This window comes from Haplochromis burtoni, unplaced genomic scaffold (genome assembly GCF_018398535.1).
Source record: "Haplochromis burtoni strain Fernald_Lab_line unplaced genomic scaffold, NCSU_Asbu1 Contig_30, whole genome shotgun sequence".
Classification (NCBI taxonomy): Eukaryota; Metazoa; Chordata; class Actinopteri; order Cichliformes; family Cichlidae; genus Haplochromis; species Haplochromis burtoni.
Genome location: NW_024582391.1, coordinates 3,310,612 through 3,328,281, shown reverse-complemented (window position 1 = coordinate 3,328,281; position 17,670 = coordinate 3,310,612). Strand labels below are relative to the sequence as shown.

The 17,670-nt window shown below is 42.0% G+C and overlaps 1 protein-coding gene across 2 annotated transcripts in view; it reads left to right on the top strand.

The window, feature by feature from the left end:
• The first annotated feature begins 2,055 nt into the window (after positions 1-2,055).
• Positions 2,056-17,670, top strand: part of gfod1 (glucose-fructose oxidoreductase domain containing 1) — a 33,571-nt gene continuing 17,956 nt past the window's right edge. Inside the window, exons 1-2 of one of the 2 annotated variants that reach the window (XM_042219279.1) lie at positions 2,056-2,317; positions 5,158-5,199. In XM_042219279.1, the coding sequence (XP_042075213.1) occupies positions 2,065-2,317; positions 5,158-5,199 (295 nt within the window). In that variant the 5' untranslated portion in view covers positions 2,056-2,064. The remainder of the gene's footprint in view (positions 2,318-5,157; positions 5,200-17,670) is intronic. The other variant, XM_005918488.3, reaches the window with a different exon arrangement.

Below are 17,670 nucleotides of genomic sequence, written 5' to 3'. Positions count from 1 at the left end.
TCCAATGTAGTGGTTTATGTGCAAGTATACCATCAACACTGACACAAATACAAGAAAACGGCCTTTGAATAGCGACCACTATGCGTGAAAGGGTTAATGAATCATAGACGATGATGGCCAAAAGATTTATAGTCTTGTAGGAGTGAAAAAAGGGCCCTCAGCTTCATTGATCTATACCAATGGCAAAAACATACAGCTTGTGACTGACTGATGCGTGAGGACGCAGGCCTACATCTTTCTATACAGTCTTTGGTTAAAATACCATTTTCATATTGTTGGCTAGCAATCACACCTGATGCACTTAGGTGAAGTGAACTGGTGTGACTGGTGATGACACCTTTTGCAGGTATCTGGTCATAGAATGAACAATGACAGTACAGGGATCAACACAATTTCAAATATGACACTTTGTGGGTCCAATTACTCTGATGCACAGGTCAACATTCAGGTTGCTAAAACATGAAACGGTACAGAATGACCAGAGGGAACATCTTCTGGGAAGCATTTACTACCGTGAAAATCTTGTAATATTTCTGCCTTAGCACTGCAAAAAACTGAAATTATTATTAGTTAATAATAAGACAGTAAATCAAAAAGACATAACAGTAAGCAGACACAATTTAGTCATGGCTGTGATGTGGTCCTCTGCAGCTTCTGTAGCTGCAGTGAATGTAGCTACAGTGTTGTTGGTGTGTGTGGTTTCCACGCTATTAACATCAGAAAAAGCAGATATGTGGAGGAACCACGCAGCCAGAGCTGTCTATTTTTTTATCACTTTCATCAAATTTAGGAGTATATATACACTACGTTTATCTTTAATTAATAAGAAAACTCCAGACATTCCATTCTGAGCTCAAGAAGCTTCTGATAGGTTAGTAGAGTCCATTTGAGTAAATTGGTGGCACACCTGTGGACGCATATAAGGCACCCCCAAAATACAGAGCCTGTTTCTTTGACATGGGAAGACATATCAACCAAAACACCAGGAAAAGAATTGTAGACCTCCATAAGTGTGGCTCAATTTTGAATACAATTTGGGTGCCATTTGTAATTAAGAAATACATACAATTTCTCTCTTTACTCTTAAATTTAACAAATATGTTTTTTATATTTATCTAAAAAGAATAAACATTTAGTCTGATTTAATGTTTTACAATTAAAAAAGTGATTGTGTTTTTATTGGAAGAGTATGTAAATATCTGGTTTCAACTGTATATTTGATGATGTTGGTGTTTGGCTTGATTGTTAGCACAAAGAGTCTCATGTTACCACAATGAAGAGGTGTTGTTAGTGTAGTGCAGGTTTTGTTTATTTTCTGCTCTGAATGTGCATTTTTTTCTACTAGTTTCTATGAAAAGTGCTGCAGAATTAAAGTTTTATTCGATTGGTTGATTGTAACTCATATGAATCACACATACACACGAACAACCATGCAACGTGAAGCTTTTATTTTGAAATGGTGCTGCTAGTAGCGCTTCCTGTGTGTGTGTGTGTGTGTGTGTGTGTGTGTGTGTGTGTGTGTGTGTGTGTGTGTGTGCGCGCTGCACCATCAGTAACGTCTCCAGCACCGTAGCACTGGGATCCTACGGGGAGCGGGCACAGGGTGACGGCGGTGTTTCCGGCAACCTGCCGTCAGACCAAGCGCTTTCCCGGCTCACATTTCTTCCAGCCCCCGTTATCTTCAGGGAGGGTCCTGCAGGGGGAGGAGTAAGCAAACCGCGGAGGAGGGGACACGCTCTCCGCCTGCTTGGCGCAGTCAGTGCGGTGATAGCTGTCAGACGCGGACGAGGTGAAGAGCGCAATGGTTCATTTATAGACTTCTTCGCTCAAGCGCAGAAGCCTGGGTCGGATTTCCGCCTTTCTCGGGTTATTTTTCGGCGGGTGATAACGACAGTACGTGTCCGTTCGCAGAGAGGAAATGCCGCACAGACATTGTGTGAGTGCAGGTGGATGGCCAACCTGACGGTCCCCGCCGCCGCTTCCCTTCACAGCTCTGCTGTCGTCCGGAGCTGCGAACACCAAGCGAATCCACACAGAACCAAATCCAACTAATAACCTGGAGCTATGCTTCCTGGGGTCGGCGTGTTCGGCACCAGCCTCACCGCACGGGTGATCATCCCGCTGCTGAAGAACGAGGGCTTCGCCGTTAAAGCGCTGTGGGGCCGGACACAGGAGGAGGCGGAGGAGCTGGCCAAGGAGATGAACGTGCCCTTTTACACCAACAGGATCGACGACGTGCTGCTGCATCAGGATGTGGATCTGGTCTGCATCAACCTGCCGCCGCCTCTGACGCGGCAGATCGCAGTCAAGACACTGGGTGAGTCTGGCTGCTCCTCCTGCTGCTGCTGTTAGGATGGATGTTGCGGGCCTAGCGTGCAGGCTGCACCGGGCCACTCTTTAACACCACATACCGCCTTAGTATGCTCACAGTGCTGCAGTGGATGAGACCTAGAAGTGGGAGCTTAGTTAGAAGGTGTGGTTGTTAATGATAGATGCCCCGAGCTTTATCTCACCAGCGGTGAGCGTTGAAAGTGTCCTCTTGGATGACTTACAGCAAGCTGTTTGTGTCCTTAACAGGGAGCTCTGCAGCTGCTGTGCTCCTGAGCAAAACACTGCTTTTCCTCCCCCTTTGCAAAATCTGTGCACAAACGTTTGCAAGTTGCAAACGTCTCTGACAGGATGTTATAATGTTTTGCATTCATAAAATGATGCATTAGTGAAGACATGCAGTTTAGATGTGAATATATGGGGACTCCCTGTGAGGCAAGGTCTTCAGTCAAACAGCAGATTTAACCCATATTAGTGAAACTGTCACACACAGAAAACTAGAAACCCCCAGAGACCAGGCCTGCATGCACACACACGCGCGCACACGCGCGCGCGCGCGCACACACACACACACACACACACACACACACACACACACACACAGAGGTTGTTCTAGTTTGAATGTGGAGCAGTGCAGCTTATTTTGGAGATCACATCCAGGAGCGGTGACCCTGCTGTGAGAGAATGGTGGTAAGAACTGCCGAGCTCTACATCACACAGGCTTTATTTGCCCCACAGCCTGGCAGCAGAGCTCAGCTGGCAGTGAGCTTTAATAGGTCAGGTCTGCTGAACACCGAAAACAAACGGGTTCAAAGACACAAAAGCATCCGGGGAAGTATTAGGTTATATCTGGGAAAACATGTTCCTGCTTAGCTACCAAGCTGCAGGAAACAGGAGAGTGTGTAGGACGGTAACAAGGTGAGAGGTAACATCTTCAGCTGCATTGTTTTGTTTCATTAGCAACCTCAAAGATATTCCAGTCATGATGACATAAGTTAAGATGCTGAAACAAGTGACCTGCTCTATATATAGCTGTGGTGTCACTAGTTGTAGTCATTTCCCTACAGTTATAAATATCCCCAGTATTAACCATGATTAATATAAAATTAAGATGATTATATTTATCATGGTTAATTAATCCCTGGCTGTCAGGGAGTCTGTTTAAACTCATTTAGAGAGGGAGCCCGTGATCTCAGACAGCGATAAGTCATTACGAACATTAAAGGAAGTGCTAATGACAGACCATAAGAGTAAACATTACTTTAACTTTAACGCTACGTCGACTTGAGGTGCAAACAGTTGCATAACTAGTTTAGAGATGCTGCTTTACTAAAGCAGTAAAACTCGCTACACTGCTTATTTAAAAAGCCCTTCATTGTCTTTCATTTTGCCACATTTTCATTAAAATAAGGTGAGCCAATGCTTTGGAATGCGTTGGCACAGAATGTAAATACGCTACATCACATTCATGCGCATTTCATGGACACTTCAGGTCCGACCAGTGTGGTAGCAGAACCAGTTTAACCCACCCCAGCTTACTACTACATTTGTTGCACTTTTGCGTCATCACTGTAATAATGACAGGAAGGACAGAAGGTGGGTCAGAAGTGAACATTTTGCAGTCCAGGGTCCAGACCAGGTCTCCTAAGGTTAAATATTAGACTTAAATAAAATATTAGCATTGTTCAGGATGTCATCTAAAGAAGTAAGTGATGAGTTGAAGAATGTGATCACCACCTTGGTAAAAATGGTTAAAACCCCAGCAACACCCAGTAACTGAATGAATAAATAAAGGCTGTAGTTGGCGCCATAAGAGCCAAGGAGGCCTAAACAATTTCTTTCTTGTTTTTAGTGGCTGGAGTGAAGCTTTTCATAAATTCACGTGATCCTCATTGGCACAAAAAACACTTGAACATCTACAGTTCCATGACAACGTGGCATTCTCTGTGCAGGTCACGTGATCTGATGTCAAGAGCTCCTATAAGCTATTTAGTAAATGGCCTGTATTTGTATAGCGCTTTTACTAGTCCCTAAGGACCCCAAAGCGCTTTACAGTCAGTCATCCACCCATTCACACACACATTCACACACTGGTGATGGCAAGCTACATTGTAGCCACAGCCACCCTGGGGCGCACTGACAGAGGCGAGGGTGCCGGACACTGGCGTCACCGGGCCCTCTGACCACCACCAGTAGGCAACGGGTGAAGTGTCTTGCCCAAGGACATAACGACCGAGACTGTCGGAGCCAGGGCTCAAACCGGCAACCTTCCGATTACAAGGCGAACTCCCAACTCTTGAGCCACGATCGGCCTAGTAGGCCTATTAGGGGGCACTCAGAGTGGGTTCTTGGTTTGTTCTCAGATGGTTTATAACACAAAAAAGAAAAAAAAGAGCTGTAGCAAATTCTAAAGAAAAGATATGCATGAACAAGCTTCCCCCTTATCAGTAACTGTCACTTTCACTTAACACACTCGACCTGCTCCTTCCCACTTGTCCTGTCTTATGTTATCGTACTACAGTAACTCAAAGTCAACTTTGAGTTATTGTAGTACGATAACTCCACATGTCAGCCACCTCCACATCGGTCGTCATGCTCCTGTGGAACACAGTTACCCTGACCTATAGGAGAGGCTGTTTCAAAACTCTTCCAGAAGCAAGTCTTGCTGCTTGCTAGCCAGCTTGACAATGACCCTGGGCACCTCTTTGGGTCTGAGAGCCCTTATTTAAACGAGCTTGAATTGGCATGCTTTATTCCCAATGTGTTATACTCATGTTATACAGCTTATTTCCAAAGTGCTGACACAATCATTGTCTCTGTCCCTGCTAGCAAAGAGCAGAAGAGACGACACGCTAAATCACATCATCATAAGTCAAGAAAACAACAAGTACATGTACCTTCATATTTACATGATAATGAGACATGCTGTATTTTTGCCACTGCGCCGCTGAACCTCTGCTGAGCCCGTGCACTGCTGCTGTTTGACTGTAACAAGCTCGTTGGGTGCAGTGGTGGAACAGCTGCCATTTTTACCATTATGGGATTCTTCCATAGTGTCAGGTCTCTGTTGAACATTGTGTCAAGGTGTCTGTTAGGGCCAAGTGTAGTGCGACTGCCATGGAGCAGGCCTCCTCAGGGGACTGCAGCTGAAGGTTAGAAATGTTTGCTCATGAGCAGGATGCCAGACAGGCTGTATAACCCCATATACAGTCGGTCTTCCTCATACTGGAACCGCTGCTGATTCTTAGTGTAATAGTTGTGTAATAGTCAGTCTCCTGTATGGAGATAAGGCCTCTGCGGCTCCATTCATTCCCACACTGCTGCCTTGTTTGCTCCCTGGCTTCACCTGATTCTGTAACGTGAGCTAACAAAAGGGATGGGACTGATGTACAGTGGATACTTGCTCATGCCATGACTGCACTCTTCTCAGTATGTACTTATGCATACCCTAAATCAGAAGTCACACCAGCACAGGCACGTGACAACAAGGGAGCGAAAACTATCTTTTCAGTGTTAAAGGTTGCTCAAACGAAGTGAGTCTGTCCCAGTGAACTCAACTGGACCCGCATGCCAACTACATCAGCTCTGTCACTAGCCCTTCTTCCTCCTCTCTTTCCTCTCAGCTCATTTCCTCTTAGCTTCACTGCATGTGCGCCGCCTGTTCCTTTCCACCCACCTCTCTTCAGCCGGTCTGCGTCTGGGCCCGATCCTGTTGGCGTTCTGTTGGGCAAACATGAAACAGTGTTTGCAAATTCTGTTGAACTCGGCCTCCATAATCACACCAAGTCAGAATATTATAAACATGATACTGTACATTTTTTAGGTTCCTTTACTGCTTTATAGACACACAAAACTTTGCTACTGCAGCTATTAATTATTTTCCATATACCTTTTATTTCTTTATCTATTTTTAAATCTTTGTCCTTGTTCTTCAAAAGAGATCAGATGAGTTTGCCTGGAGTTGAAGCTGGCACCGGAAAGTTGAGGCCCTTTCAATTAAGGGTGGGAATCAGCAGACAACCCATGAACCCGCGATTCATTCATGATACAATGTTATCACAATTTCTTAACATTGTGATATTGCAATAAAATATCATTTAACTGCAAAGTCTGTCCTTAAAGGAAAACTTTACTAAAGCAAAACTACAAAATAAGATTGCACAACAATGCCATCACTAAAAGCCGCCATAAATATTGCCCTAAGACGGAGCAGTCAGATATTGGTTATCAGTCTGATATCAGACTGTGATTGTGATTATACGCCGGTTAACTGCAGTAATTAAATATTTGTCTAAATAAACAGAAATTCACTCATGTGACTGAGCCATTAGCTCGCTCTGAGTTAGGAGCTAGCTTTGTCACGCTAACATGACTGGAGCAGTTTTAATTTAAAGGTTAGAAATTCAGATTTTTCAAGAATATAAATGTTTATTGGTAGATATAATGAACACACACACACACACAAAATAATAACCTATTGCTAGGTAACAATGTCACCATTAGGTTCACATGGGAATTTCTCACTTTGAAAAGAGTCAAACGTTTGCAATCATTCCACCTTTAGTTGGAAAATTCAGACTGCCGCTCGATTGTTTCTTATCAGACAAAGTGTTCGAGTTCTTCCAGTATTCATTAAACCCTATTAAATGACAAAGACATGGGACTGTCAACACGAATAAGAAATTGCATCTGTCTGACCTTTATATCTGTGCTGGCAACTGTTGCGAAATTCAGAATTTGATCACACTAATGCAGGACTGTCCTTTCCAAGAGAATCACCCCCTTTGCGCGAGCTTTAATTATCAGCTCAGTGTCTTCCAGCAGCCGTGTTAGCACGCATGCTTGTGTCCTCACCTTTGCATGGTGCAGAACTTGGACGCCTAGCAGCCAAGAACAAGCGTCTCTCTAACATGTGCTAATATTGTGGAGTACTGCCATCTTTTGCCAGTGAAAACAATAGTGAGCAGCAAGTGAAAGTGAAACTTTAAAGTGGTTTCAGATGAGAGGTGAACTCCAGTGTGTTTGGTCAAAGCTTTGAATTAAAACAGCATTTTTGCTTGTTAGTGTAGAAAGTTTAGTTTGTAACACAAGAAAAGAAACCAAAATAGAAAGCTAAGATCAAGATAGAGAGACAACTATCTCAGGTGTCACACATGCACACGGAGCAGATGTAACAGCCACATTCTGGGATCACTTTTTGTGGTTAATAATTGTTATAAAATTGTGTAATGTTTATCAGATATACACTCACACCGTGACTGGACTTGAACTCCAAGTAGATGCTCGTAGAAAGCAGTGGTAAATTTTACACATGGCAGACTTGGTGGTAAAGTTTAAAATTACAGTGAATCGCAATATCAGCTGACCACTGAAATTTCATCAGCAGACACGGCCCACACGCCTGCCCTTTCTTGCATCACTGTTTTCACGACAGCTCTGTGAAAGTCTTACGCAGTCACTGATTGGCTGACCCGAGGGACTGAAGCACTAAAACTTCCTCTTCTATCAGGGCGTGTGAGCTGATAGTAATCTGCCTGTGGCCTGCTTATTGCTCATTCCTCATTGCTTATTGCTTACCTCATGAGCTGAAATGTGATCAGGCTTCTTCAACAGAAGAATGTGAACTTTGCCTTTGACCACATTGACCGGTTTGTTTTTACCCTCTCTTCATTTGACTTTTGTGATGCATGAACACACCGTCTAATACTGATTATACTTCGCAAACATTTAATTCAACAATTGAATTCAACATACATTGAACGCAAAATCAGACATAAATCTAAAAATGTTTGGTTTATGTGTTTGTCGTCTTATAATCCGTCCATAAAAGTTGAATATTTGGGGTAACAAAAGCTTACAGTCATATATTATTTCATATTAGGATGTTCTATGCTGAAGGTGAGAATAAGTCATTCATCATATAATAATATTATATAATTTTTAGTATTTAGCAGTACACTAAGTGTTGCAGTAAAATATACTGCAATTTATCATCTTTTGTCAAATCAAATGACAGTTAAACTTTGTCTATATATCTGTTTTATTCGTTAAATAAAGTTATCTCACTATATTTATTTTTATTTAAATAGGTGTAGAATAAGATCACTGTTGCCCTCAGATAAAGTCAGTCTGCTTTGTGTCTGATATCAGTCTGAGACTGACTGGAGTTTAGTTGGCAATAACATGCAATCTTCTTTGATAATGCATCAAATAACTGTGATAAATCATTGAAAATCACATATCAGCTGCTGTCTACATAAACTGAATTTCCAACAGACAAAACAATGATTGTTTTAATTGATCTCACCAAATCAAATTGAAAGAAATATTCAATATTTACTTGTTTTTAAATCCAAGTTGGGTTTACTCAGTGAAATTAAAGTCTGACTGTTAATATTAACAGTTACATCATCCAGCCAGCCGTCTCTGTATTGTGTGTCCTCCCTTTACCCCTGCTTGAATGACTGAGTACAGAATTAAGAACTAATAATAACCACGAGGATTTTGGGAAAATGGAAAATCACCGGTGGAAGCGAACAGCACCACACATGTTCTTCAGGTTTTACATGAGCAGATAAGCGTACTTGGTCTACATTACAGTGAACCTGTCGGTCTTGTTGAGCAGCTTCTTGGCTTCCATTGGGATTTCTTTTGCAGTTCTTCCTCTGGTTTCTCTTTCTTATTAATCTAGCACTCCTGTGGTGTGAAGCTTGTATTAGCGTTTCCAGTTTGCTGCATCCAGAGTAATGCCCTCAGGTTGTTGAGACATATGTACAATACATTTCAGTCCCGTTGGTTTCAGGTGTCCTGTATAGCTTTGCAGTAGAATCATTTCTGTTCTTTAACTTCCTCCTGGGTAGATGCTTTGTGAAAATGCAAGAAAAAGAAGAAGGACGATGCCCCAGTTTGTCATCCTGTAAGTGCCCCGTCCTGTTTTGGGGATCATTCAGAAGGCTGTGCAAAGGTTCTCAGGTGTCCCTGCATGAACAAAAATACTTCAGACTGTTGACGGTCCAGTAAGTGCCTGAGAGTTGGACTATAGTCTCACACTACTTAAAGTGTTGAGGTTTTTCTTTGTCTTCTGTCACATATATAATGTTAAAGTGGTGGACACTCATATTCAAACGTGTGTGTGTGTGTATCTGAAATGTGTATTACACAAAACTACTTTAGTGGAGGCCAAGGATAAAAGTATATAGGTGAAAATGAGCATACTGGGTCACTAATCACCTTGTTAAGATTGTGCTTTTATTCTGATAAATGTTCTCGTTTTCGCAGAAGCTTGAATGGCTGTGGGTCACACGCTAATGGGGAATCTGAGAGTTGAACTGAAATGTAAGACGAGCATGAGTTTCAGGTGCGCTTTCTGTCCCCTCGTGTGGTTCCGTTTTGTTGAAGGCGAAGGAAGTGCAGCTCTACAGCTCAGCTCTGCGGTGCGGTGCACTTTTACAGTGATGATGAGCAACAGGCACAGCACAGCATGCTGTGTCTTTGTAAAGCGACTGTTGGCACCTTGTGACGTTTGTGTAAAATCCCTTTCAATTGTTCACTTCATCACTTGTGTCATTGTGAAATTCCAAAATCGATTTCTGTTGTAATTCTGAGAAAAATGCAACATAGATCACAAGGAAGTTGAAAAGGTCAAGCAGCCGCACAGCATGACTGCTGAGCATGAAACTGACAGCACTGGGGTGTGTTTTCTGCACCAGTCATTATTCAGGTTGATTAGTAATACATACATGATAATGACAAATCAACAGAAAGACTTGAACCCTTGAGCAAGAATTGACCTGATAAGGACTCTAATTTGGACCACAAGATGGATTTGAATGGATTTGATGGATCCCTACCTTTGAGAGAATTCCCTCTAAATAAATGCAGAGTTGTACTGGGTGATCACTTTAGTCCTTTAACAATTCTGTCCTGTCAAGAGTGGTCTAATGCTCCTTCCATGGGGCAGGTGACATCTCTGAATGGCTACATGAGTATGAAGGTGATAAAGTCCTACTTGGACACACTGAAATCAGAACACCTGTTGAAAAGCTTCCTCAGTCCTTTTTAAAGTGTATTTGTCCTGTCTCCCTCCCTGAGTGCTGTTCTGCTGATGGTTTCTTCCTGTTAAAAGGGAGTTTTTCCTTCCCAGTGTCACCAAATGTTTGCTCATAGGGAGTCATCTGATTGTTGGGTTTTTCTCTATGTTATTGTAACATTTTTTACCTTAGAATATAAGGCCCCTTGAAGTGACTGCCCTTTGAAATTAAAAAAACTGTAATTTAATTATCAAATGTGAATCTGGTTTCTCTCGTCTCACTGATAGAAGATATCTAAGCTGCACAGCCAGACGCTCGTTCATCCTGCTGGCTGGACCTGCTAATTATAGCATGTAAAGCTCAGTAGATGGACAGTTTGGGCAATTGCTCGTCTCCATAATGTGACTGTGTGTAATGTGAAGGATGTTGGCTATAATGAAAGCCTGCAGAAAAATATAGCTGTAGCATCTTTAGCATCTTTCAGTTCACTGTTTAGGTTTTACCGCATTCAACTTTTCTGTCTTGGTCCAGTCCAGCACATAAACAAATCCAAACATTTTCTTTAGGTATCCCCGTGTTTGTGTTGTTCCTGCATGATCAATATGAACAGTGTGTAGATAACAGGTAACTATGAAGCATTATGCAGACTAAAAGCCAGCAGTAATCAGGTCAAGGGGGTTTGAGTGACGCTAAACATGCAGTGTGTTATTGAGCTGTCATCATAATAGAGGACTGCTACAGTTAACAGTAGATGATATCTGCAGTAGTTTGAAATCTAAATCATGCCCATGGTTCATCAGCACTACACGAGCTCTCAGACACCTGCTCTGCAGGGCCATCCAAAGGCACGGGTTTATTTATAACTTGAATACTAAGGATGTCATCATAAATACATGTTTCCACCTCTGATACGCTTACCTAACAGCACTTTTGACTGGTGATGAGCTCTCTGGCAGCCGACTGAACATGTGGGCAAACAATGCCCAAATGTACAAATTACAAGAGAATAGTCAGGCTTTTTGACACAAATTTGTCATCACTGAAGAAAAAAGAAAATGTAAAATGAGTGTCATTAAATTAGTTTAACATTCATATTGTTAACAAGCTTAAAAGAAATGTTAATTGTACATGTGTTATTAAAAATACATCTTAGCTTAGCTTGCATTTCCTTTGTTAGCAATAGCCTGAAAACCATGAAGTTGTTTTTCCTATGTCTACCCGCTTCAGTGTGTTTGCCAGATGTGGAAATTAAAAAAAAAAAAATCTATTTCTTTATCATAATGCATAAGAGCATGTGTGAAAATGCTTTGTGTGTGGAGTTTGTTCTCTATTGTTAAAGTGACAGCTACACTAACACTAGCTAGCTGCTACTAGGCCAGTCATACAAATGTGTGAATGCATTAGGAAGGCCACACCACCAAATGTATGCCTGTATGTCAGGACAGTTGATGCATAATTTTCCCACATCATTACCACATCATGGCATGTTGTTTTAGATAAACATTACAGAGTATGATATAAAAAAAAAAATCAAGCTGTTTGGAACAGCTAAATATTGGCTGCAGAAAAGCAACTTAGGGGTTAATAAAGTGCATATTAACTAGCTAACATTTCTAATTAATCTTGTCATCTGATGACTTATTTCCAGCTACCACACACACCATTGTGGTTAAACCACATTGTATAAATGAGGGAGTCCAACCAGTGTTAGTGTTTTCTGTTTGAGTTGCTATAACCAGAGCAGGTCACTCATTATGGGAAAATAACCTTTTTCTGTATTTATCACATTCTTAAATGATAAAAAGGTACACGAGAAGAGAGCACCTCTGATGTAGTCTACAGAAGGGCTCCGTTTTCTTCAGGGTGACTTTGCTTGCATTCATCAACCTGATGGATGAAGGGCCCTTTGCCTGAGCGGTGCTTCTGAGTGGTTTAGCTCCAGACAAATTAACCACCCTCGCAGACGGAGTCAGCCAGGAGATAGAGTGGTATGCCGACATTCCCAGGCCTTCTTTTTTTGCTTTCTCCGCTTGTGTTTTTCACCACAAGTTTCCCACTGGTTTGCGTTCATGTTCTACTGGATGTCCATTAACATGTTAATGACAGCCTGGGAGCGCAAGTGTGAAAAAGTGTGTTTTAGAGACAGAGGAATGAACTGAGAGACGATGAGGAGCAGTGAGGAAGAAAAGCAGAGAGAAAGCTTGTCATCCTGTGAAATTGCCTTTGTGTGTTGGATGAATGGCCGGACGGGGGAAGCTCTTTCACCTCACCGCCACGCTGTGCGGACAAGTGAGCATTCCTGGAGAAAAGGAAAGTAGAAACCTCCCCGTCCCTGCCCCTTCGACATGCCCGCTTTCTTCTGCATGGACCCATTAGGGACTGTTGTGTGGCATGAACTTCAGGTCCAGGCTTTGGAACAGGAATCACATTGTGTGTGTATGTGTGTGTGTGTGTGTGTGTGTTTGTGTTTTTAAATCCAAGGGTATTAGGGAGGCCAGATTTTTATATAGAATGGGCTTTTAGCGTTGAATAATTCTGCATTATTAGACTAGAGTCTTAATGAGGATATTTTCCTCTATTATTATATTTGAACAGGAATGGAAGAGAAGCTTTCAGAGATTTCTCGTTTAGTGTCAGTCAGTAAATCTGCCGTGTGTGGAAAAGGTTTCTGTCTTTATTTTTATTATCCACATGAGGAGAAATGAGAAGCCGGCATTACTTCATTACTTCTCATTCCATCCATCCATCCTTAGCTTCTGAATTATATAAGAAAATCCTCTCTAACGCACTGGGGTGGATTGGCAACAGTTATTACTGGTAAATAATGGTTGAAATCATTATAGCTGTATCACCAGTTCACATGGGTGACATGTTAAATGAATAAGGTGTTGGTGACACTCAAGCCATCTTCACACATACACTGATGCCCTGAACATTTACATGTTGCCTGACTGAGCAATGTGAGAATAACACATAGTCACAGTCGTAGGAATACGTAAAACACTTGTCATAGTTTTTTTAGTCGAAAGACTAAATTAGACATATTTAGAGGGGCAATCGAGTTTTAAAAAAATAACAATAAATAAAGCCGTACTGTTTTCCACATGATTCAGTGAAAAACAAGAGCCAGACGATGTGGCTAAACGCTAACTCATATCTTTTCCTGTTATGACCCGTCGCTACTTAATTCCTTCCCGGCCTGAAAACACCTCGCTGATCAGCCTGTTAAAACACTCCCACTTACTGAGTGTCTGGAGCTAACTGCAGCATGTCAAAACAAAGATACCTGTGCAATCAGCTGCGGTGTTGGGAAACCACTTGAGAAATATTTTCAACTTGCACAAACTTAACCAGTGGCCCCGTCATCATCTTCTCTAGCATGCTGCCGGCTGATGCACTGTCATCAGCTTATGTGGCTCTTTATTCCCCGTCTTGTCCTCTGTTGTTCCGCTCAGATGTCCTTTTATGCGCTGTGTTCAGGAATAGGTCTGTCTGTGTGTCTTAATTGGCCATCAGGGAACAGGGACAAGAGGCATGTGCGGATATGAGTTAAAGCCCCCAAGTTTTTGGTCCGGTTTTTCCGCTAAGACTATTGTAACCACACCAGGTCCTGCACTTTTTTCCTTTTTAACCTTGTTGGGCCTATTTTTAGATCACGCTTGAGCAATAAAAAGCATAAACTGACACTGCGGAGTAACGTGCGACGCAGCAACGCGGTCAACAGGAAGTGATACTTGGGTACTCTGTAGTAAAGTGTGTCTCACTTCCTGTTGTGTGTGGGAAGTGTGCGCTTGGGTGATATTGAGGATTTCTTTCAGCGTTTTCCTGCTAACGACCGGTGACCCTTTGTGTTCTTTTCTTTCTCTGTGCATGTGTGTAACATATGAAATATATCCAGCTGCCCAATAAACAAACGGAGAGATGGAACGATTCAGAAAAATAGAAAACAGATCAGGTTTTCTCTTCTTCTTTCCATATCAATAATATCTTTGTTGGTCATATATCTCTCTGACTCATGTCTCTTTCCATCCTTCTTATTTTTCAGACAAATTCTTTCCAGCTTGCCCTCATGCATGACTGTGTCGCTGCAGTCTCCCACTGACTTGCTATTATCACACAATCCCAGTCAGCCAGGTGCATGAAAGGAAGTCAGATACCACTATGGAGTGATTTCATGTAACCAGCTTCATTTAAATCTCCACCATTTAAAGGAATTGTCTAAAATCATCAGTTTTTAAAGGTGCTATGGGTCCCATGTTATCAGTGTCCCATTTTTTTTTTTTACTATATATAGCAGAAATAGTTGAGCATTCTCAGCATTGTTTGAAGTCATGATTCTAGCCATACGTTATATATTCAGCCTCCTCCTTGATGGAAATATCTGATTTTTAAGCCCCTAACAGCTCTGTTTGTGCGATAATTGCTAACTTTGTCTGTCTGATTTTCAGTGCTCCCCAGGTATGTCGCATTAGGTTTATAAGATTAGGTGGTCTGTTTGACGTCACTGGACATAGGAAATTCATGGAAACCTTTTAGTATATTGTAATTTAAGTCATCTGAGCAGGAGCCAAATTGCTGCACTTCCTCTGGGCTCTGACTTAGAAATTCTAGCCCCTGACGGAAGACCTCGGCCAGTCACACATCTTTTCAAACCAAGTCAGGTCGGTAGTATGAAGACTAGAAAAAGCCTGCTTGGAAATTAAGAAGTGGTGTTATGTGTTAAGCAGAGGCCTTTCTCCTGGGAGAGAGGGTTTAAGTCTTATTATTATGCCAGAAATGAGTGTTGATTGTAGGCTGCAGTTAAAATAAAAACTGTCCCTGGTTCTGAATGTGAAGCCAACATGAAAGTTCCTTAAACCTGCATTTCCCCAGCAGGGGGCGACTACTCGGTTGCAAAAAGAAGTGGGTTTGCATAGAAGTCTATGAGAATTTATCCTGAGCCTTACTTATTTTTTGACCTCAGTAAATACTTCTCTAATGAGTATATGGACCCAGTTACTGTATCATATTCAATACAATGTGTTATTTACTTACTGTTTGGATCATTTGTATGAAAATAAATGCCAAGTCAGTACTGTATGGGCATGCAGTGTTATGTGTTGCATAATCAGATCCATCCCTTTCATCAAAACTCATTATGTACATGACTAAAACACTTGAGATCAAAATGGATGCGGCAGTGGTGGCTGAATGCATCTTTTTTATACAATATATGGCATTTTGATAATGTATGTATTCATGTGCATATGGTGGAAGGCACCTCAAACAGAGGTGTGGCTTCAGGTTTGCAGGAGAAGGGCTGAAGGTGCTTCAATGACATGTTCACACATTACCCCAGTATAGTGAGAAGCCTAGAAGCTGAGAGCCACTGTTCTCTGTCACAGTATGCAAATGATCCATGTGATCAGACTGAAAGATGCAAATACTGGAGGTGATTTTGCATACAGTAGAGCACTGTTATTTAAATTACACTGACCGCTACAACCCTTTTGGATTTCTTAGAATCACAGATGTGTCATTGTGCAGTTGCATACCACTGCACATCTGGATCTCTGGGGAGAATTTGATGAGTTCACGATGTTTCACAATCTCGCTCAATCATTCTTTCAGCCAGTCCCACAGACCTGCCTATTGACCATTGATGTTCTTCTGCGGCGCATTGCGATGTCTGTTCTCTGCACAGTCATCGTAGAAGCACTTTGCATTTTTTGACCTCGTTTATCTCACGACTCCAGAAGGCGCATGAATGAAGCATTGTGTCGGTGCCCTGTCTGCTGTTAACCCAGCCATAGTGAGTTATGACCTCCAAAGCAGCCAGGAGACTGCCAGCCAAATTCAACTGGGTCAAAAAAAAGAGATCTTTCAAAAGGCAGTGTGTCTGTCTCAGCTGATGGAGGTCATCTCTGTTTATTTATGTAACGTCATTGTCGATTTAGAGTCTTTGACTGCAGGTTCTAAGACCGTTATGTGTCACGTCTCAGCAGTTACTTTGTAATTGGGCTATGTTTCAAGCAATTGTTTATGGAGACGGGAAACACGACTTCCCCTTGATATTAGTGACCCACGAATAATAATAATGTTTGAGACTTAAAGTGATATGTTTGGCAGAATTATGTGTGGGGAAGTTGTCACATTGATCAGGGGCCTCTTCAGACAGCACTTTGTTCACAGGTTCATATGTTACTAGTTAAATTGAGACCTTACTGAGTAGAAATTAACACAAGCTGCATCAGAAGGACTGTTATCGCTGCAAGACGATGGACTATTTAAGTATTATTTTAGCTGTTTGAAGTATTCCAGCATCCAATTAATCAAGTGAAGTGAGATAATACACAGTTGCTTGCCAATAGCAAAAAATAAAATAACTAGCTCTGTTACTTTAGTCAGGAAATGTAACATATTTTTATTTACTCCTTTTAACAGGGACATATGTAGCTACTGCTCTATACAGCTTTTGATACAGTGTTACCTGTGCAGTAATTTGATGTGTGTAACAAAGTTCCACAGTAATCGTTGTCATGTTTGTGCTGTGTTTTCTAATTCTGGTTTGGATTCAGTCTCCAGCATGCTTGGCTGGATTTGAGAGATTGCCACAGTCACTGTTTTTTAGTAGTTTTACAACACTGTGCCAACACTTTGGCAAAAGAACGAGGCAGCGCCTGCTCCTTGGCAGGCTTCCACAAATCAGCCAATCAGAAGAAAGTGCCCTTTAGGAGACGGGTACCTGAAAGAGACAGGAACTAATAGAGCCTTATTTTTACAGATGACAGGCAGATACGAGGGGTGCGTTATCACCATGACGACAGTCCTGCTTGGCCCAAGTGTTTTCCCTCCTCCATCCCTCTCCAGTGATAATGGTTATAGTGGAACGTCTTTCTTGTGAACGCAATCGCATCAAAACGTGTCAATTAATTAGCGTGCGCCTTAAGTCACTTGCCCGCCCATGCATCTCAGGACATTAATGATTATTAATGATTGCTCACTGCCCTTTACTCGCGTGTCAGTTTATGGTACAGCTGTCTGGCTCCTTGTGTAGCGTTAGCTGTGGGTCTTCAGCGACGTGTAAGTTCACTATGGAATGACTTTATCCTTCCCCGCTCCCTTTTTTCCCACAATATAGAAGTAATAAGCTTAGAAGTCATCTCATTAACAATCACATGCTGTCATGTGCTCCATACAGGGTCCCTTACGATAACTGTTAGCTCACTGCTGCTCATTACAATTCCGACCTTCCTCCTGTCGCCTCCTCCTTTCACTTCACAGCAGCTCAGTCTGGCACAAAGACGCCCTTCATGGCTCTGAATGAAGCCAA